The sequence below is a fragment of the Atheta coriaria genome, unplaced genomic scaffold, assembly GCF_025399875.1.
Source record: "Atheta coriaria isolate IRGN ID8LTWV9N9 unplaced genomic scaffold, Caltech_Dcor_3.1 hic_scaffold_11_pilon, whole genome shotgun sequence".
Taxonomy (NCBI): domain Eukaryota; kingdom Metazoa; phylum Arthropoda; class Insecta; order Coleoptera; family Staphylinidae; genus Dalotia; species Dalotia coriaria.
The window spans coordinates 73,018-94,541 of NW_027045453.1; the positions used below are offsets into that span (position 1 = coordinate 73,018).

At 34.4% G+C, this 21,524-nt stretch overlaps 3 protein-coding genes across 4 annotated transcripts; 2 read left to right on the forward strand and 1 right to left on the reverse strand.

The window, feature by feature from the left end:
- Positions 1-11,157: 11,157 nt before the first annotated feature.
- Positions 11,158-13,465, reverse strand: LOC135801632 (general transcription factor IIF subunit 1-like). Its single transcript, XM_065315090.1, has 5 exons — positions 13,337-13,465; positions 13,028-13,209; positions 12,791-12,966; positions 11,552-12,730; positions 11,158-11,497 (listed from the first exon to the last, which is right to left on the reverse strand). The coding sequence occupies exons 2-5, from the start codon at positions 13,046-13,048 to the stop codon at positions 11,293-11,295; spliced, it is 1,581 nt and encodes a 526-aa protein (XP_065171162.1). The 5' UTR covers positions 13,049-13,209; positions 13,337-13,465; the 3' UTR covers positions 11,158-11,292.
- Positions 13,466-13,470: 5 nt separating this feature from the next.
- On the forward strand, positions 13,471-16,651 carry LOC135801631 (SCY1-like protein 2). The gene is given in 4 exon segments (XM_065315089.1): positions 13,471-13,609; positions 13,782-14,608; positions 14,677-14,770; positions 14,773-16,651. Coding segments are annotated over 4 exon segments (2,634 nt in total). The 3' UTR covers positions 16,347-16,651.
- A 224-nt stretch (positions 16,652-16,875) lies between these two features.
- Positions 16,876-21,046, forward strand: LOC135801624 (major facilitator superfamily domain-containing protein 8-like). 2 transcript variants are annotated; one of them, XM_065315083.1, is made up of 4 exons: positions 16,876-17,551; positions 18,895-19,128; positions 19,187-19,430; positions 19,487-21,046. In XM_065315083.1, the coding sequence occupies exons 2-4, from the start codon at positions 18,904-18,906 to the stop codon at positions 20,719-20,721; spliced, it is 1,704 nt and encodes a 567-aa protein (XP_065171155.1). In that variant the 5' UTR covers positions 16,876-17,551; positions 18,895-18,903; the 3' UTR covers positions 20,722-21,046. The 2 variants fall into 2 exon arrangements, with proteins under 2 accessions (XP_065171155.1, XP_065171154.1); XM_065315082.1 differs by lacking the exon at positions 16,876-17,551 and adding an exon at positions 17,599-17,710.
- The last annotated feature ends 478 nt before the right edge of the window (positions 21,047-21,524 follow it).

Genomic DNA, 21,524 nt, shown 5'->3' on the forward strand with positions numbered 1-21,524 from the left:
CATATATGTATATATATATTTACTAGCTTTCGCTTTCATGGAGATTACTTGGCAGAAAATGGATTTTAAGTAACAAATTTGTACCCATGTGTCGATTCCATCAATAAGATTCGAAATTTTATTTTAAAGAAATAGGAATGGCAAAAATTCAATTATTTAGCTATAACAAGATGAAAACATTTTTACCAACACCTTCCCTTATTTAACACCTTTTAAATCATTTTTTAATTTCTTAATAGTAATTCTGCTATTCGGGGCGCAGACAAATTCAAAAAAATAATAGATTATCAAAATCTGTCCAGTTGTTCGTGAATTATAAATGCTCTAACTAATACAACTTTGGTTTATATATAGGTATGCTTTCATATTTCGTACTTTCCGTTGGATATTTGATTTTAATCATCACAGACTAAAGTTAGTTTAATATACCAGCATGAACTTGGTTACCTCAAAGTATTTAGCCCCGGTGCATAATTTTCATTTTCGCAATCAAGATGCAGTACATTTAAAACACATTTACAACACCGGAGATACTAAATTACACACCTGTTCGTGATCCGATCAAAGCCAGCGCAAATGATAAAAAGCGCAGCTCACGCAAATTAAAAGCCTGCATAAAATAGGTCACAAGTAAGAGTTCACTACCATACAACAACCACTTGTAGACCCAGCCATGCCCAGTTTTCAACTTCTAATAGTCGCTCGAATAAAACACAAACATGGCGCGTTCAGACGCTTTCACGTCAAACGAACAAAGAAATAACAGGTGAGTGCACACGTATACACACACACATAAATAAATTAAAGTAGAATTTGTTTCTTAGGAGTGTTTTAGGTGTTGGAAACACTATGCGCGGTTTCGGCTGAGTATCTATTAGTTGATTAGTATTGATTCTACATTTATTTTAATACCATGTTTTACTCTAATCACATTATCGTTTTCAGAACACTGTAATTCAGCTAAAAATGTATTTATTCATTAAAGGCAGACGCAGTCGTTAAAAGATTCAGCAGTGTAAAAATATATTCTGCATTTTTTATCGACGGCAAACTATTGTGATATTTTGTATAAGGCGCAACAAATGAACGAAATACGAAGGAGGAATTATGCGCCTCGTAAAGCAAGTAATGGCTATAAAGCTTATAGACGCATTGAAAAAGCTCACGTTCAGCGCCGGGAGTGCAATGATAAAGAGCAGGTACATAAAAGCTTTTTTTATTTAAATCTGCGACTTAAAACTAAAAAAACTAAAAATTTTAAAAGTTTTTAGGCACTCGTATTATTAATTCGTTAACATTGTATTTATTTGACGTAATATTTGCGTCGGTTTGTTATATTTTAATAAACTTCACACGTACGCACACATTTGATGAAAGCAGCACAAACAAACCCCTAATAGCAATGGGGTTATTTGCCTTGTCCTTCCGAGCTTCCTCGACTTCCGCACACTTTGTATCCGCGCCTAATACGAATACATTTACAATACTATACCGAATGCAAACCTTTGCATTTGACGAGAGTTTATAAGTTTGTGATTATATGTGAGCATGTGTGTGCGTGCGTGTGTACATAAGGTTGGGAAACATCCAATCCTTCAATCGGGCGCAACCGTTTGAAGTTCGCATCAAATAAACCGGCTGGGTTTTCCCAAGTTACGGAAAATGCTTTTATTGCATTCTCCTGCGTGCCGATAAAGTTTTAACCTTATTTTTAAGTTTAGATTTAAAAGTTAGTAAAACTTACAACAGATGGCGCTGGTGTCACTTAAATAACCAACATTACTATAAATGTATGCAACTCAAAATGCAAGTGAAAGGAAATAAACACAAATACATTATTGCATCATTTCTAGGGTTCAATGATATTTTAAAGATGTTTGTTTGTAGAGAGATTATCCAAATGCGCATTATTCATACAGGAAAATACAATAAATCACATCTGGCATGTGCGAACAGGATGCAAATGCACGCACACGCACACACGCTCGAGCGTTTTATTACGTATGTTTGCCGATCATATTTTTACGATAATGCAGCGGATATTGATAACTCGGAATAAAATTCGCGTCTCACACGCGTAAAGTAGGTTTTATTACGTCACGTTTATGTGCGTCTCCGTAATGGTGGCGGCGTAACAGGTTAGCAGGAAAAGGAAACGCAAACCTATAATAAGATATACCGGCAAACAAAAATGCGGAAATAATGCAAAAGGCTCGTAAACGAGTGTTTGCAAATTTATATTATGCTAGAGTAACCATAAAAATGCGGAAATAGAAATTACAAGAAATATACCAATAAAATATCATTAAATATCTTAAAAAAAAACAAATATAAAGGATATAGTAAATATATATTTCATTTTATTTCAGATGTATTTGTAAAAAATATACATTTTGCAGTTTGATGCAAGAAGGAATAAAATCGATCAGATATTCAAAAGTTATTTGATGGAATTGAAGCAAAAGCAGCGGATTGAAACGGAAAACGTAAAATCCGCTTTTTAAATACATTAATCCTAGTTTACACTGCAAGATCTATACTCGTAAATCATTTTTCGGTTTTACTTTTATTATTACATTTATAAAGAAACCCAGGATAATGTTATTTGTTTTCGTGGAATAATTGTTGATTAAATAATTTTTGAAATGACTAAATGTACATAATAATACATAAATAATTTGTAGTTGCAATAATACGAAGGTATAATCAGCTTAACTGTTTAAATGTCTGCCTCAATGTCTAAGTTTAATCCTTTTAGAGCTAAATAGCCGTAATTTTCCATTTTGTCCCGACTGAAACTGATTTATAATTATCTTCTCAACAGACACAGAGGGATTATGAAACGTCTAAATGCAGAAATGCATCATACGCATGATGCAAATTTAATAATAATACATTTACAATACTTTTAACTATTATTCTTATCATTCTTATTATCCGTATACATGAATATGTAAATTTTAAAAATTTTGTAAACTTTTATATCGATTATTTATTTAATTGTACAACTTGCTGTGCACTACATACCACCGTGCACGTTTTATAGGTTTTATTTTGTCACGTGAAATAAAAGTATGATGTGTACGAGGAAATGACGAGTTCCTTCCTTCGGACGCATTATTGATGTGACACCTGTTGGTGGAAGCGCCGGGCAAGCAGGCACATATCCACGCTGAGCGCGCATACGACTTGAAACACACCGGAACACAAAGAAATTGGTCACGGACGAGGTGCACACACGCGCTGGAGTGCCTGATAATGTTGTCACAACGATGCAAAGCGGAGACGGTAGAAAATTGTCACGAAATATGAACGTGATCAAACTTGACAACAGACCAAGCAGGAAAAATATTAGTATTAATTTCTAATTTTAAATTGGTGTTGCTTGTAATATACTAGCAATTGTAATTAATTTTGATAAATGTTTAGCAATAAAAGGTGTAGTTATAAAGTGCTTGCGTGTTAAACGATAATTTATTAAATTTTCTGTTTATTTACATTTCAAACATAAAAATGATGAATGTGTGTGTATTTTCACCTCAACCTGATGTAAAAGCTATATTTCTGTTTCTTTCAACAATAAAAATCATTGTTTAGGTTATGGTGCATGTTTATGACTTTAATTTATATGTTTTATCATTTTTCATAACATAACCTCAAATATAAACTATTATACCCTGTTTTAAGTAAATTATCGCAAATCTACTAGCAATAGACATAAAACAAGCGCCGTCTGGCGAATTTGGCATTATCATAAAAACACATTTGATATGCACATGATACAAGATGGGTTTAGGTTTAAACATGTACTTACGTGCGTGTGTTTGTAGTTTTCACGCCGCACACGCGATTACACGCCAAACATTCGGCTAACTCAAAAGTACACCTATGGGCGCATGGGCATATGTAAAATGAGACAAGAAAAGGTCGATTTGGCCGACTGTCCGAGTTGCTAAGCACGCAACCCACCGATTACCGATTAAATATACGACGTCCCGATGCGGACGATGCGGTGGCAAAAATTATGAGCGGGCGTGTATTCTACGCGCTATGTGATAATGCGACCGAGGGGATTAAACAAATGTGAGGCTCACATCAATGATAACATATTGTTGGATAATTACGTGTGTAGTGCGACTAGTCAAGCGTTCATGGTATTATGATTTAGTGTCACAGTAAATACCGTTAACAGAATAATAATTTACATAAAAATGACAGCATAGATCGAAAAAATTTGAAAAAATTATGGTTAAAATGTATTTTTCTATCAGTTAATTTAATATCTTCGTAAAATTTTATAATTATCTCATTTACACTTATTTTATTTGTGTGTTTCTATTTGTATTTCAGGTTGTGCTGGCTAAGCAGACAGGATCAAAGCATCTTTGCGCCTCTCACCCCATTCGCAAAAGTGTCCTAGTTGGGTAACCAAGTTACAAGCCGCCGGAATTCGCATAATTTCGGATTCGTGCGCGAATCCAAGTCGACGAATGTCCGCATCTCCCTTTGACGTTATAGGTAATTACGAGGGACGCCGGCGGGCACCGGATTTCTTTATGTAAGGACCGCTTTCAATCTGCGTACATCTTTTCACTTTCTTCTGCGCTGTCTCGTGCAACTCCAACTTCTGCGTTTCACTTTCGTGGATTTTCGCCTTACGCATTCAAACTGGAGTTTCAACACTTCATTGAATTGATAGGAATCCGCGTTATTTAAATTTGCTTCATTAATACCTACTTAAATCATACTTACTGAAAATTTCAATTAAATTTATGTAAAATTAGACTTATGTTTAAACAATAAAAGCATGTTAACTGTTTTCTTGCAAAAGTAGAAGAATAAATAAGTAGATTACAATAATTCCATTTTTGATTCATAAACAACTCTCTTAGTGAAATTTTCACGCAAGTTTTCCAAGAATTTTCTTTCTCAATTGGACTTGTTGTGTCTCAAACTCGCGCGCGAGTGCAATTAGGTCTAATTAACTGCAATCAGGCGTAATCAAGTCACAACCTTTGCAATATTTACATAATTGCTACTCAAATTGCTGCAACTTGACATAATAACCAAGAAAACTTTATTATTATTGAGGGGACATAATTAACTTCCTTATTTTCAACTAGAAGTAATAAAATAATTATAAGATAAATGTGTATTATTAAAAATCTTTTATATTTTGTCTGTGGGCTCACTTTATACTCAATAACCACTCAATAAATTTTACTATATTTTTGTATAGAGGTAGATAAGATATTAGAGAAAAAAATAGGATACATTTCGTCAAAAACTAATACATAAGAATAATTTTAAAAAAAAAACAATAAAAAGTATTAATGATTATTATAGTTAAAAAGTTGAAGTCATGACTTTGCAAGTCTTGCATAGTGCCAGATATATTTACATTTAATTTAATTTAAATTCAGTTTGTTTGGATATTTTTGTTTGGCGAAATTTCATTGTTAAAATGTAAGCAGTGTGCTTTAAATCAAATATTGTCCCGCATTCTTCGCGCAGGAATGCCGTCCGTGCGGCAGGCACGATTTTAATTAACTCGCAGCGTCTTAATCCAGCGCAAAACGTGAGTCGCACAGTTCGTACCTGTTGAAAGCGTGCAGGACCTGCAGGAGTCAGAAGGCACATGGACGGTTTGTGTGCATAATGTTATGTAGATTGACGCAATTTGAACACTTGTTCGTGTGTAATTTAATTAGAAGTCAGGATTTATGTTCTGATTAGTGCAGAGAATCAGAATATAAAAATTACATTAAAAATAACAGAAAAAATATAACGTTTACTACAATAACTCTATTAGAAAATAAGTACAAATGTAAATTTTAGGTTATGTTAATTTTGTAGTGAGTTATATTGAAATTTAGCACTCATGTGTCGATTCCATCAATAAGATATGCAAATTTATTTTAAATAAATGAGAACTTGTAATAATGCCCTTTAGCGCCATCTCGTTAATTATAGTTAAATTATTTAAGTATATCTATAATTGTATCTCTATACCAAATTTCATCTCTTATTTAACACTCTTTAAAACATAATTTTTGCTATTTTAGTAGTTATTCTGCTATTCAGGGCGGAGACAAATCTAACCAATCATAGATTATCAAAATCTGCTGCACTGTTCTTGAGTTATAAATGCTGTAACTAACACAATATTGTTTTATATTGAACTGGCTTTTGCCCGCGACTTCGTCCCGGTAGTGTTAAATAAAAATGTAATTCGTTTTTACTTCCTTGTTCTAGACATAATATGTGTCAATTCTATCAATGAGCTTCGCAATTTTATTTTAAAGAAATTAATTATATAAATAATTGCGAATAATACACTTCAGCGCGCCATCTCGGATTCAACTATTTAACTATAACTATGATTGAATTTCAATGTCAACTTTTATATTATAGAAAAGGGCTGCCTTTTGGGCTTTCCCGGCAATTATTCAAATTTTTTTCGCTATAAAAACTATCCTTGGATTTTAAGAAACATTTAAAAAAAAGAATTGGCCAAATTGGTTTTGGCGTTGTTGAGTTATGCACTTACCAACAGATTTTGCGACTTATTTCTATAGTATAGATATAAATTGTTATAATGATTTGCATTTCAATATGAATTTAGAGTACCGCGAAAGTTGTAATAACGCATTGTTTATCATAAATTTCAAAAGCCACAAGTTTGCTATACTCAACGGTAAGTTGAAATATGACAATATGGTTTGTCAATCGAACTGATCAAAATGTTGCATCAGAAAGCAACGCTCCGCTGTTTCTAAGTTATTCAAATAGCTCACAGTCAAGCTTCATAACAAACATGCAATAACTTTATTAACGCAAAGTTTTGCCAACTTGGTTTTCCGAACCTTCGAACATGCGAGCGCGAGAATTAATGGCGGACGCGCTAAGTGCTGAAGGCGCTGACGGTTTTGACAAAGGTTTGACGAGCATGTTTTGCACAAATTGCAAAGTTAGAAGGAGTCACAAGGAGCAATAAACAAGCATTTAATATTTCATTAGAGCGGCGTAGATGGAAATTTGATTAAGTCACGTATCGACATTCAAAACAAATAATTTATTATTGCATTAACTAATTTAATAAAAGAAATTTGGGTCAGAATCAAATTCTGATACAATTTTAATTCGTTTGAATGTCATTGTAGTGCTTCCATTCGTGTCGTCATTACGTTTTCATTCAAACTTTACATATTCGTTCATTAACACTATTTTTTTTAAATAAATAAAATATGTTTGTTGATAAACGCGTATTTTAATTTAGAAGATAGGTTAGCCAAAACAAACAAAAATGCATAGTTAAGCAAATATTTGTAGCATTTACGTAAACATTTTATTGTTTCAATGGTATATCAACACTGTCTGAGTTCAATTACATTACGTTTTATGTTTTCGTTAAAAAAAAACATGCAAAAATAAATTATTTATTGAAAGATTATTGGCTCAAAGCACGCGCTTCCTAGTTTTATGCACCCAGTTGAATCGAATCATATTGGATGTGAGCGGAAGAGGATTTTGCCGGATTTGCTTGTGGATGCTGCAGTGCAAATCTCCAAAGCGAACGAACTTTTTATTTGATGCAAGTAAAATAAAAATACAACAAATCAATCGAGCATGAATAAAATTTTCGACCGAAACTATACTGGTATTGAAATTTTACCATAAATGAAATTATAGGTTAACTTACAAAGAGAAAAAAAATTAAATTAATATAGTTTTAAACGTGCAACGCAAATATATAATAATATATAATGATTATTCAACATTCCTAAAATTATCCTAAAAATAAATTTATTGAATTTTGTAAAGTTGCTTGGCTTTTGATTTCATTTAATAGAATCGCTTATTATTTTGAGCTTAGTATTATATTGGTAATTTATAATAATACAATTCATCCTCGCGTATTTATAGACTATAAATATCTCTCAAAACCAAATTAGTGCTTTGTGCTCTATGCGTAAAATTTGAAAATATGAGCAAATTCTCACAAGCATTGTCAGTATCCATATGTTCTGTAAAACGTTCATTACATTAAATACTGATCTACATGCTTTCGAAATTGAATTTTAATTAATTTAATCAATTTATTTGCGCATATAATTTCAATTGTTAAATTTAATAGAAAATTATTATCAAATCATGGAATATATTATTGATTTGATCCTAGAATTATTATTGATAATAAAAATAAGTGACAAAAAATGGATTGTAATAAATTGCGTTGTTTTAAAGTTAAAATAGAAAAGTTCCATCAAATCGAATAACGTAATGTAAAATACAATTTAAATTAATTTTGCAGATAACAAATAACCTGTGATAATAAAGCAAACTCAATTTGGAATTTTGCTCGTCAATCAAATCAATAATAATATGAGTCACGTGATAATATTGTTTTATTAAATTCCCGCATCTGTTCAATCAAATTAAATTACACAATACCTACATTTCATAATACCTAGATATTCACACTTGATGTTATAGACAAAAACGTGTTTTACTATATTTTTATTTATTTTTCTAATTAACTAAAAATTAAATTAGGAAATCTTAAACCAAGTTAGAATTGGCTGTCTTGACACGACACTCGCAAAATGAAAAATCACAACACAAAAAGTTAAAAGAAACACATTTTTAATTAAGTAAATTATTTCACATCACATAATGATGTTTTTTCTTGCGCGCTCATTTTGAACTCAGCGATTCTTTTTTCGATGCTTCGCATTTGAAACAAACTTTTAATGAGTTTTGTTCAACGAGCGACGGGTTATGCCTAGCATTTTGCGTAAATGCAATGTTTCAAAAATATTTAGGTTTTAATTTGAGTGCATAGTTTTCATTTTTGCATGTTTTATAAATTTATAGAATTTAAGAATTACGTGCAATAAAATTTTGTCGAAAAATAAATTTTTTTAATATTCTTAAATGAATAAACATAGTTTTAGTCAAAATTTTGTAATTTATTTCTTAAAAAATTATAATTTTGTTTGTGCGGACATTGTTAAATAGTGAATTTTTTAGATGCAAAATTTATTCCTTTGACTTACTTTGTACGTTAATTAGTTGCGCTTTAAAAATTGTTGAAATCATAATCTCGCGTAGGCATTGCTGGCACTCGCGAACGAAGAAGTCCGTCGGCGGCAGACGGACTCACGCACGTGTTGCTCAAACTACAAAAAACTACGAAACTTCCTTCGGCGCTTCCAAAATTGGTCGATGAGAGAGCACGTAACCAAAACACTAGTTAAGCAACTACACCTTAAAATGTCCGAAATATTAAAGATAATTATTATGAAGCTAAAACTGCGAGCGGAACTACGCGCACTACCATTTACTACGAACGCGATCGCGGCGATGCTCGGGCCATGCTTTACGAGACGCGGCCGCCAGCCGACTGCCGTTGAACTGCTATGCCGCCGCCGCCACCGCTGCCGCCATACCAGCTTACAGGGATGGCGGACGCGATGCGCTTCATGTCAATCAACCGATTGCAAATGGATTATTTGCGCTGAGTCTAGTCAGTCGTGCAGTGATGGATAATCTCTTCAACAGGTTTGTAAATTAGTATGGGCGGCCAGAAGGTTTTAAATCGTTTGTCTCCACTTGTTGCGCTATCAACTTGTATCATTAGTTTATTAACATTTATATTTCATTTTATAACTAGTGAAATACTGCTTTACCAGATGTAAAACAATGTTTGTGGCAAAAATGTCAGATTAATTTTTTTTATCTTTGAATTTTGCAAAAAATACAAGATTTCTATAAATAATTCTTTGAGAATAGCTTGTCTGTCACTAACACTATTATATTGTCAATAAATTTGCCGTTAATTTTATCAGGTAGCCCAGATATCCTAGCCTCAAACAGGAACTTGTTTATTGCAGGCAGCCAGCTGAGTAATTTCTTATTAGCCCAGCGCATCCGCAATATTAAATTCAGTGCATTAAAAGTAATTGCAATAAAGTGCATCGTGTGACAGATTTTGTTTTCATATAGAGTGCTAACCAAACCTGATTATTTTTACCGCATGAATTCAATATAAACAAAACAATTTTAATTATTTATTGCGTTTTTATATTAAATTAATCAAAAAATGTTTTTCAAAAACATTGAATTTTATCTTATAAATTTTATTTGTTGTTTAAGTAACATTGCCAATAGCAACTTAAATGTTTACTTAAACTTTTAATTAATATTTAATAACTTCTTTACTTATTCTAGGGAATATATATTTTAGATTATGATTGCTCGTTACTAAAACTAACATAATTAGATAATATGAGAAATAAAAGTTGATAATATGATATAAAATTATTTGCTGCCGTTAAACGAAATGCGAAATGCGAGCTGCATCGTGTCAGATGCATCAAACAGCGCGCGCTCGCGAAGGAACAATGCCAGCGCCTGCGAAGGTGGCACAGAGGTAATGCAGAACGCATTAATTATCGCTAATTAGGTGCGGTGATGTTATGCTTGCCCGTCGTAACACTAATTAGATCCTGGCAAATATTATCCCAGGGTGCATTGGCTAGACAATAAGCAAGATGCAAGGAAATGCTAAGATGATAAGATTAATGAAGAAATCGAATAACAAGATTAATTTACAAGGAAGACTCCAATCCAATTATATTCAAATATAGTTTCCGGTCCAAAGACGATATGGTAGATAAGTTCATTGCAAGTTCGCTCCATTATTCTTTAAATAATGATTTTTATTGAGTTAACGTAAGTACTCAGTACTGTGGCAGTAAAAAATGCGAAATGATTAGACGAAACATGTCCAAACAACAAAATAACTAACACAAAGCATTATAAAATGGAAATAATTAATTATATCCTTTAAATATGTATGAATTACTTAGGAGAAATAAGTATCTTCCTCTCACAGCTGAACCAGTTCCCTACAGGCGTCCACGACTTGTACCCTTGCGCGCATCACACACTTAACTCCTGCTGACGCGTTTACTCCAACATTTTTCACTGTTGGCCGCAGGTACAAAGGCGAGCACGCAGTGCGCACCGCGCTCAGTCGTGCCTGAGTCGATCAGCACTCCAATCGCAGTCCTCTAGGTTCCTGTCGTCAGGCTTATTTGGATAGTGCTCAGCGGATTAAGAGCTTACGGCTAACATAAACTGCGTTAATAATTGGTTTTTGTAATTTTTTATTCGATCCCAATCATTAAAACAAAATTCTTAACACAAATGAATAAAAGTAATAAGTAAAGTAGAACAATAAAATAAGGCATTCATGTTCCATAATTCAGCTAAATCTAGCTTTCCCTATGACTTAATGGACAAATACATCTTCCCTTTGAGCATCTGCTTGACAGGATTGATCTTCTTCAATATTTGCGTCATAATATTTACCAACTGCTCGCTGGAAAGTCCAGTCTTCTTCGATTTGAACTTTTGAAGCAACTCTGTAGTAGTCATTGGCTTCCGCATCAAATACTTACGTACTGCATCTTCAGTTATACCAGATTCACTAAAATAAACATAATTTTAGTATTTTGTATAATTTAATTAAATTAAAACATACCTTGCTCCAGGAATATAATTAACAACAGGCTCCATCTTAGATTTCTTTTGTGGTAGTCCCGATCCACCTGCAACTGCACCATCCATTTTCCTTTTATTACTCTCAAGCGTGGGACTACCTGATCGAGAACTATTCGGACTATCAACCTCCTTCTCAGGTTTTGGTTTTTCTTCAGCAGGTTTCTCACCTTTGTTCTTTTTCGACTTCTGTGCCGCTTTTTTCTTCGTTACTTCTTCGTCTGTTGAACTGTCTGAACTAAAATCGCTGTTGTCATCCTTTTTATCTTTCTTATCATCTTTCTTCGAATCCTTCTTGCTTTTTTTACTCTTACTCTTAGAAGACTCCTTGGGTTTGTCTTCTTTCTCATCAGACTTCTCTTTGTCTTCATCGTTCTCATCCTTTTCGGACTTATCACTGTCGCTGTCCTCCTCTTCGTCTGAGTTCAACAACTTCTTAAGACCTTTCTCATCTGCTACACCTTCGAGCTTAGAGGTTTCTGGTTCACTATCAGAACTATCAGTGATATAATCTAATTCTCGTCCTTCACCATCGCCATCATCAGAGTCTTCAAATGCTTCACCATCTGTATCACGCTTCTTTTTCTTCTTCTTGACATCCAATTTCTTTCCCTTCTTCTTTTTCTTGTCTGCTTTATCCTCATCATCTTGTTTCTCACCATCTTCTTCATCATCTGAGTCATCATCTGATGTTTCCATCCATTCATCCATTTCAGATATTTTCAATTCCTTAGATTTACTTGTCTTTTTACCTTTTCCTTTACCATCCTCACCTTCTCCATCTAAAACTGTGTCATCTTCACCCTTCAGCCGTTTACGCAACATAAGAGAGAAGAAGTTCAAGTGTTGATTCCTCTTGCTAAACTCCTGTTCAGCTTCTTCAGCTGACAAAGCTTTGTATCTTTGAATGGGTTGAAATTTGTACCATTCATTAAGTGGAAATGCTTGTATCACATTATTAGCAGCATGTGTAAATACATAATAAGCAGCATTCTCAGAAACACCACCCTCTCTAATGCCTTTGAATTTCTTCACAGTACTGCCAGATGATTTTAGAATCCATGGCTGATTGTCAGGTTTGTACTTTTTGGGTATTATTCCTAATTTTTTACGTCGAGCTTCCTCCTTTGCTTCTCTACCAAACTCAGAACCTGCACCAAACCTACAAATACACAGTAAATATTAAATTTCTCTTTTAAATGATGGATTTTAGAATTCATACTTTGGATGTTCTTCTTCATGGGTTCCTTTGAACTCTCTCATGTTATTTTCTCTCTCCATTTTCACCTGACTCCATTTATCAAACTCTACCCCAAGGGTAGAATTAAATCTCATTACATGATATTTTTTATTTACATTTTTGGGCACAATGATGGAATATTCTTTAACAGTTGTTCGCTGCAAAAATATATAATTTTGATTTAAAATGTATTATTAAAAGCTTATTGCGAGTACTTACAGGATTAGAATTTGACGACATGTTTAAAAGCTTTACAATACTTATATAAAACAAAAATATGAGAAATTATCTGCTCAAAGAGTGCAATCCAGAGTGTTGGCCAGAGAACAAAATCAGAGGTTATAACTTTTACTGGTGATTGCTTGATTTTTAATTTTATTATGCAAGAACTCTAGTCTTGGCTGTAGTAAAAATAAAAATAGATGAATAATAATTACAAAATAGAGAATATAATTTAAGATATTTTAACTTCTATCTAAAACTAAATATTACTTGTAATAAGTTTAAATTGTAAATATGGTTGCATACCTTCAAAGTGAATCGAAATGTCACAGGTGTTGAGGTTGACATCTGGATGAGTCATTTAAGTCATTTCTCCTGCACTGAATACAAACAATTTTCACTTGTTTAGTTTATTTCTAATTAACAAATAGTTGCACATAATGGAGGTTTTTAATAAATTTGTGTCGCAAGTGAGCAGTTCTGTGAGCAGCGCAGCATCACAATTGTCAGGGGTGCTGCCAGGAAATCCAGTGACTCGCGAATTCGATGCAAATGAACACATTGCATCTGGAGGATCAGGTACATTTAGGTTTTTATTACTCTACTTACGTAGTTGCATTAAATGATTAATAAATACCTTAGCAAAGTTGTAAACTTTATCTTGTGTAAATTACATGGTAAAAATTAGTTAAGTTTTCTTATATATTATATTATAACATTTTCTACAATAATATGTTGTTTTAATTACAAGGATTGCTGTGGAAAATCTACAGAGGAACAAAGAAATCCACCAAACAAGAAGCGTCAATCTTTGTATTTGAAAAACGCCAGCTGGACAAATACAGTAAAACTGACCGTGATATAATCCTGGAAGTATTGAGGCGAGGAGTAACTCAACTAACTAAAATTAGACATCCACAAGTGCTTACTGTTCAACATCCACTGGAGGAAAGCAGGGAAAGTTTAGCGTTTGCTACCGAGCCGGTATTTGCCAGCTTGGCAAATGTTCTTGGTGAAACATACAACATGCCCCAGTCTCACAATATGGCTGATTACAAATTCTATGACATTGAGATTAAATACGGCCTGTTGCAAGTGGGCGAAGGCCTCGCCTTTCTGCACAATGACATGAAACTTCTCCATAAAAATATCTGCCCTGAAACAATCATTATAAACCACCAGGGCGCGTGGAAAATCTTCGGTTTTGATTTTTGCGTGCATAACACAAGTGCGGCGAATGCTCCGCCACATTATCCATTAGATGAGTTCGTACCATCGTTGCCAAATGTTGCACAGCCGACTTTAGATTATCTAGCGCCGGAATGTATCGTGAGTCAGACTCAATCAGCGGCGAGCGACTTGTTTTCGTTGGGAATGGTTGCTTTTGCACTTTATTCACCTAGTCATGTGAGTGTTATGCCTGTAAGGGATATACAACAGTTTCGAGGAAGAGTTGGCCAGCTTAAAAATTTACCGGCATCGAAATTGTCACCTGTGCCGGAAGCTCTCAAAGAATATGTTAAGTTAATGTTGCATGTTACTCCAGAGTTGAGGCCGGATGCACATCAATTTATTAAGGTACGATTTTGTTATAAAATTATTTTTGACAGTACAAAGAAGCAACATTATGTTTATTTATTTTCTAGATTCCATACTTTGAAGATGTTGGTGTAAAAACTCTCAACTACTTGGATTCGCTCTTGCAATGGGATAATTTACAAAAATCACAGTTTTACAAAGGACTCCTGAATCTTTAGCCAAACTACCCCAAAGAGTGCGTCTTCAACGAGTATTTCCTTGTTTGGTACGTGACTTGACTCAACCTGCGATGGTACCCTTCGTGCTACCGAACATTCTTGACATTGCACAACACTGCAGTCAAAAAGAATTCGTCAAGTATATTCTACCGTTTTTAAAACCCGTGATGAAACTAACAGATCCCGTGCAAATTCTGTTAATTTTCTTGCAACGAATGGAGTTGATGTTGAAGCTGACACCGGCTGAAGATGTACAACAGCATGTTTTACCAATGTTGTACCGTGGTTTGGATGCAGACACACCTCAGATTCATGAACTGTGTTTGTCGATTCTACCTACATTTGCCGGTCTTATAGATCATGCCAATGTTAAGAATCATTTGTTGCCACGTATCAAAAAGTTATGTCTTTCTACGGCAAATCTCTCCGTACGTGTAAATTGTTTATTATGCATTGGCCGTCTGCTGGAACACCTTGACAAGTGGCTGGTACTGGATGAGGTGTTGCCGTTTTTAACACAGATACCATCGAGAGAGCCGGCTGTTTTGATGGGCATCTTAGGTATTTATAAACTTGCGTTAAATCATAAAAAGCTGGGTATTAGTAAAGAAGTAATGGCGACGCGTGTTCTACCATTTTTGATGCCTTTATGCATAGAAAATGGATTGAATTTATCACAGTTTAATGCTTTGGTGGCATTGGTGAAGCAAATGTTTAGTTTAGTTGAGACTGAACATCGTACGAAATTAGAACAGTTAAATTCCGTCCAGCAAGAGCGAAAAACTTTGGAGGCTACCATGCCCGAGGTGGCATCACCTACGAGTACCAATGGCGTGCAACTTCATTCCGCATTTAATGGTCTTGGTTTAGATAACTTTATGTCATCTTCAACTACCTCACCTTCTTTATCACTTCAAGACAAACAAAAATTGTCGCAGCAACAGGAAACGATGAAAGTGTTGCAGAATCAGTCACCGTTGGATCCAGCGCCAGTATCGAATGTTTCCAGAGTTGTGCAACCTAAAGATTTAACTCAAGAATTGCCCAAGAATATCATTCCACAGATTTCAAGCCCGCCACAGTCAAAAACGCCATTGAATTCAATGAATTCGCTAAATTCGTTAAGTTCTCTCAGTATGATTGGTAATGATTTAATATCAAAGCCTGCAATTCCCACATCAATGACATTCCCATCAGCAATGAACATGCAGTCACCGCAATCGTTAAAAATGCAACCTGTGATGGGCATAAATTCCATGCAGAACACAAATGGAAGCAACTGGAATAAAGCACCATCACCCATGTGGCAGTCTCCAGCCCAAAACATGTCTAATTCACAAAGTATGCAATGGGCAAGTCCTACTCCTATGAATGGACAGAGTAAAAACTGGAGTGCTCTTGATAATCTGTTACCAAATTCAGTAAATGCGCCTGCGATGGGCGGTCGAACGCCAATGAATCAAATGATGTCCAATCAGCCCTTGATTCAATCGCCTCCGAATAACACAAATAAAAGCAACGCGTTGAGTAAAGACGATATCATGGATCTGCTTAGTTGAATAATGTTCATGTATTATAACTTTCGTGTTTGTATCGCTTAAATTTTACATTTTGACGAAACCGGTTGAGAAATGTTTGCAATGTGATGCGTCGTTGAAGTATTGAGCATTTGTGATGTGAACTGATCAGTGTTCATTAATTGTTGACTATTTATTATGATAATAGGGAAGAATTAGTTCGGTGCGGCGCGCTTGTACTGAATATTTTTGAATTTATCCATGAAATTATGCTATTATACAACATTGTAATTATGTAATTAAATTATAGAGTAGCTTTTGAAGAAACTGTAACATTCGAAATGAAATTCAAACATTCTTTTCTCATTAATATTGCAAGTTTTGGTGTAAAATACAAAGTGAAATATTGACTGTTGTATGTGACTGTAGTACTATTGGTTGCCTACGTTAGATACCTGCAACTTATTTTATTTGACTTAAGTAATGGTTACTTATACACATTCGCTCAGTACACATGGCTATGTTTATGTTTTGTTTTGCATATGTAGGAGCTAGGTGCTTGAGCCAGTTTGAAATAACTCGCTTGGCTCAACTCAGTCGAGCACGAGAACACCGAGTGGTTTGGCACTTATCAAACAAAAACCGTCTCAATGAGAGTTGTATCATCCCATCAATAATTATAAGTTTCACTCGCTTAGTGCCGTCGCTCGCTCGACCGGTATCAGTTTGAGTGTGTAACCGACGAGTCGCGGGGTCTAGGCCGGTCACAAAGAAAGTCGTGCGTTCCACATACACCACATCCAAACTTAAGTCACATGGACTTGACTTGACTCACTTGACTCCACTTTCGTGTCGTGTGGAGTTGATGCAGTTGTGCGCTTACCACACCATCATCGAAAACAAACGACCCGTCAACAATAAAAATAAAATTATCAAAATGTTTTTAATTTATTTATAGTTATGGTGCGGAACGTGTCGGTGTGCTGCTTAGCGTCCTCGACAGTGCGTGTTGTGAACAATAATACAATGTATTTGTGATAAATGAGTAAACTAAAGTTAATTCTGAGTCAGATAAAATGCGTGATAACCGAAGTGCAATGTGGGATGATTAACACATCAGAATTAATTCAAGTTATAACAGACACTGCACGCAATTAACGTTCAATAAAAGAATATTTTGAGGTGTAATTCAATCAATTTCTCACAGGTGGGGACATCAATACTGAACGTGATATAAATAGACAAAGGTAAGTGGCATATGAGATCGTCATACGGTATTTTGTACAACACAATAATTACTATGACAATTTGCACAGTTTACATGTAGTGTTTCCGATATCTAAAACAAAATTCAGCACATATATTATGCATTCGTGTTTTATCTTCGCATTCCACACATTTGGATGGTAATTTATGCATACAACATGCTTTCTAACTATGTATATTTTTTAAAAATTTGTTTGTTAAAAGTCAAGTTTTGGAGAGTCCTCTGTTGGTTTTAATATAAGAGTTGTACTTGTTGAAATGTAACTAATGACGATACACATTAATATATACTTCCGAGATAATAAACTGCGTCCGGTTGTTTATTGTGCGGTATGCATACAAATTAGTTAAATTATTATTTGCGCCCATCGTGTTTACCATGCTTAAATCTTTAATATTATTCATAATCGAAATTATGCGTAACCGTTTTCATTGTGAAAGTAAATTGTTTTTGTATAAAGATCCGTTTTTACAATAATATTGATGATTTATACTTCGAATAAAATTGACCTTGTTTAACATTGTTTAACTTGTCTTGTGGTAGTCATCCACGGGTAAGCAACGCTTTAAATCATATTAGAAATTGTTGTGTACGTTATTAGATATGTGGTCGCCTTGAAATCTTTCTCTCTAGTTCGCAAACATGTAATTTTACTGATTAATAGTATGCCTCACTTTAATATAAGTACTTCAGTTGTTTGCGCGCAAACAGAACTCCAATTATATTTATCAGTCTATGTTAGTTAATCATTTTGCAAACAATATATTGCCATAATCTCTGTACTTGTTATGCTACAATCTATAAGTTATTTCGATTGTAATTTTTATTGTAATTTTGATATAACCTATCATAAAAACTATTCATGGTGACAAACAGAAATAATAATATAAAAAAACTAAATTCAGCTTTTTTAAAAGTTTTATTGGTCATTTACTCGTAAAAATCGAATATACAACGATTCTAGTGCATTTTATGAGCCCAGACATACAATGGCCTTCAGGTAGAAATTGTTCCCCTAATTTGAACCGTACTTTAAAGTTGGTTGCACCTTTCTCTACCAAAATAAAATAGGGATGCCCTTCATATCGGTTTACAACCTTTATTCCCTTTGTTATCCCTCTTCTCACTTTTTATATAGTAAATTTACGGTCAGTATGTGTGGAACGTTATCCATAAATAGACGTTTAAATATGCGTGTTTAATAAACATTAAAAATATTTATAACAAAGTGAGTTATTACAGTGTTTACACATGGACACATTACATTCCACACGACATCTTTAGGTTTAAAGGTTGAAAGTGTAAAAAAACGTTTTTTTTCAGTGGAACACAATGGATCTCTGGAAGAAAGCGAAGAAATGGTATGATTCCAAACAAACTCCAAAAGACAGTTCAAAGAACAACACTCCGCCATCGGGATGGATTGACGATGGCTTGGAAACCGAAGCCGAGTACAAAGAACGATGGTTTTCCATTTATATTATTTATTTCACCATGTTTCTTATATCGCTCGGTTTCGGTATTATTCTGACCGGTGTCTGGCCATATTTAGATAGAGTGAGTTATAATTTAAACTATTTATTTTACACGGAACTATGAGGTTTATTTATTCTAGCTTGATCCTACCGCGGGAAAAGAGTTTATGGGTTACGTGGTAGCAGCGAATCCGTTTGCCCAAATGTTGCTTTCACCCTTGTTTGGCTGGTGGAGCAACAAACTGGGTTCCATAAGACTGCCTGTCATGTCGTCCCTGGCGGTTTTTACTATTGCCAGCGCTATGTATTCGTCTCTAGAAGTAGTTGCAGATCATCGAAAATATTGGATGTTGTTTACCAGATTATTGGTTGGGGTCAGTTCAGGTATGGTTCAGACCAATGTATTTCTTGATTAAATTATTGATTGATTTAATTTACAGCTTGTATAGCACCATGTCGATCTTACGTCTCTGCTGCAACAAGATTTACAGAACGAACCAAAGCAGTCTCTATGATCTCCTTAGCTCAAGTATTGGGCTTTGTTATAGGCCCGGCGATCCAAACTAGTGTTGTACCTCTTGGTAACCATGGTTTCTGGCTGATTAAGAACTTTATTAAGCTAGACATGTACACTGCCTGCGGTTGGATCAACGTTGTGATGTCCATCTTCAATTTTTGCCTCTTTATGCCCAGATTCTTTAAGGAACGTCGCATTGCAACGAAAGAAGCTATGTTGAAACAGGGTGTCAGCACTGAGAAAGACACATATGATGCTCCGGATTATTTGTCAGCGTGGACTCTAATCATCGCTTTCTTTGTTCTCGTATTCAATTTTATGTTACTGGAAACTCTTGGAACCTCCTTGACGATGGATCAATTTGCGTGGACGAAAAGCGAGTCTTTAAAATATATGGGTATTATGATGTTTATTGGCGGGATTATTTCTATTATTTGCTTCATGATGATATCGCCACTTACTCGGAAGTTCCCAGAACATAAAGTTATGATCTGGTGCGGGTTCTTCTTCATGGTAGTGGGACGCCTCGTGCATATTCCAATGGGGGATGCTCCACCTGTGATCTATGATGATTCTTTAAGAGTTCTAAATCAATGTGATAATACAACATTTTTGCCAATTGTTAATGAGACATATGTAGACACCACATTAGATTATTTGAATGTGACTACAGTTCCTCTTGGAATTTTGAAAGATGAAATTTCCTGTAATAATACTCTTGAGACTATTGAATTATTGGGGTGTCCATCAAGTCAAAAGTGGTGTGAATATACCAATGCAATGACACTCACACAGTTCATAGCCGGCTATATTTTTACTTGTTTTGGATATCCGATTGGTGTGACGTTGATTCAAACAATCTTCTCGAAGATTCTTGGACCTCGTCCGCAAGGTGTGTGGATGGGATTACTCACAGGCGCAGGATGTCTCTCCCGTGTCATGGGACCTGTATTTGTTACTTACATCTACACCGAGTTCGGTACTTATTGGACTTTTGGATTTACAGCAGTAATGATGATTGTTTCTATGATTTGGTTGGTGTTTTTTACCGATAAACTGGAAGTAAAAGAAAAGGTTAAAGAGGATGTTGAAGAAGCGACTGAGTTGAATAATTTTGTTACGGTTTCATTACCGAATGTCAATGAGATTGCAAACTAAACAAATTTATAAAATATTATATTATTGACGCTAGTATGACAAAGACAAATCGGTATAATTCTACCATACGTAATGTTATTGTTAGGAATCGTGCCAAAAATGTACTTATATTCATATCATGACTTAATGAGACATGTAAAACCAACAACGATAAAGATTATTAATTTCATAAATAATTCAGGCAAGTTACATCACTTTTTATTTTTACAAATAAAACTTTGAATTCAAATTCCAAATTAAACACGCATAAATAGAATCATAAAACAGAGTGATTTCATCAAATATAGATATATTTGTTTAAAAATAAATAGATTGTATATTTTAAGTCATAAATTGTTTATTTGAAGAGCTCAAGTGAAAGGCATGAATATTCGACATGTGTCGGTGACTTTACATGTAAAAATCAACAATGCAATGAACTTTGTATTTTTTATACAGGAACTGGTAAAATAAAAAAAATAAAAATTTAAGTTTATAATTCGTGTAAATTGAATATGTATGAAATGTTTTTTGAACACAATGAAATCGTGTTTGCGATTTGATTAACGAACTCCTCGAAATTCGGCCGGTGGCGTTCCCAAAATAAACAACCGGCATAAAAAGATACGACGACACGAAATTTGCTATATATTCGGCCCACCGCGCTCGGAAAATGTTAAATCATGTGCAATACGATTCATGTCGGAGACGTTCAAAGCGTTTAGAGCATTGAAAGCCAAAGTTTAAAGCGGTTTAACAGCGCGTGTGCATTGTCATCGTTATTACAATTATCGGACCGCGCTCGTATCATCCAGAGTAAACTA

Coding starts and splice junctions, on each gene's coding strand:
- LOC135801632 (XM_065315090.1), bottom strand. CDS start 13,048: ATGTCGTCAAATTCTAATCCT. Junction 12,731..12,790: donor CATGAAGAAGAACATCCAAA/GTATGAATTCTA, acceptor GTGTATTTGTAG/GTTTGGTGCAGGTTCTGAGT. Junction 11,498..11,551: donor AATTATATTCCTGGAGCAAG/GTATGTTTTAAT, acceptor TGTTTATTTTAG/TGAATCTGGTATAACTGAAG.
- LOC135801624 (XM_065315082.1), top strand. Junction 19,129..19,186: donor TCTGGCCATATTTAGATAGA/GTGAGTTATAAT, acceptor TATTTATTCTAG/CTTGATCCTACCGCGGGAAA. Junction 19,431..19,486: donor ATTGGTTGGGGTCAGTTCAG/GTATGGTTCAGA, acceptor TTTAATTTACAG/CTTGTATAGCACCATGTCGA.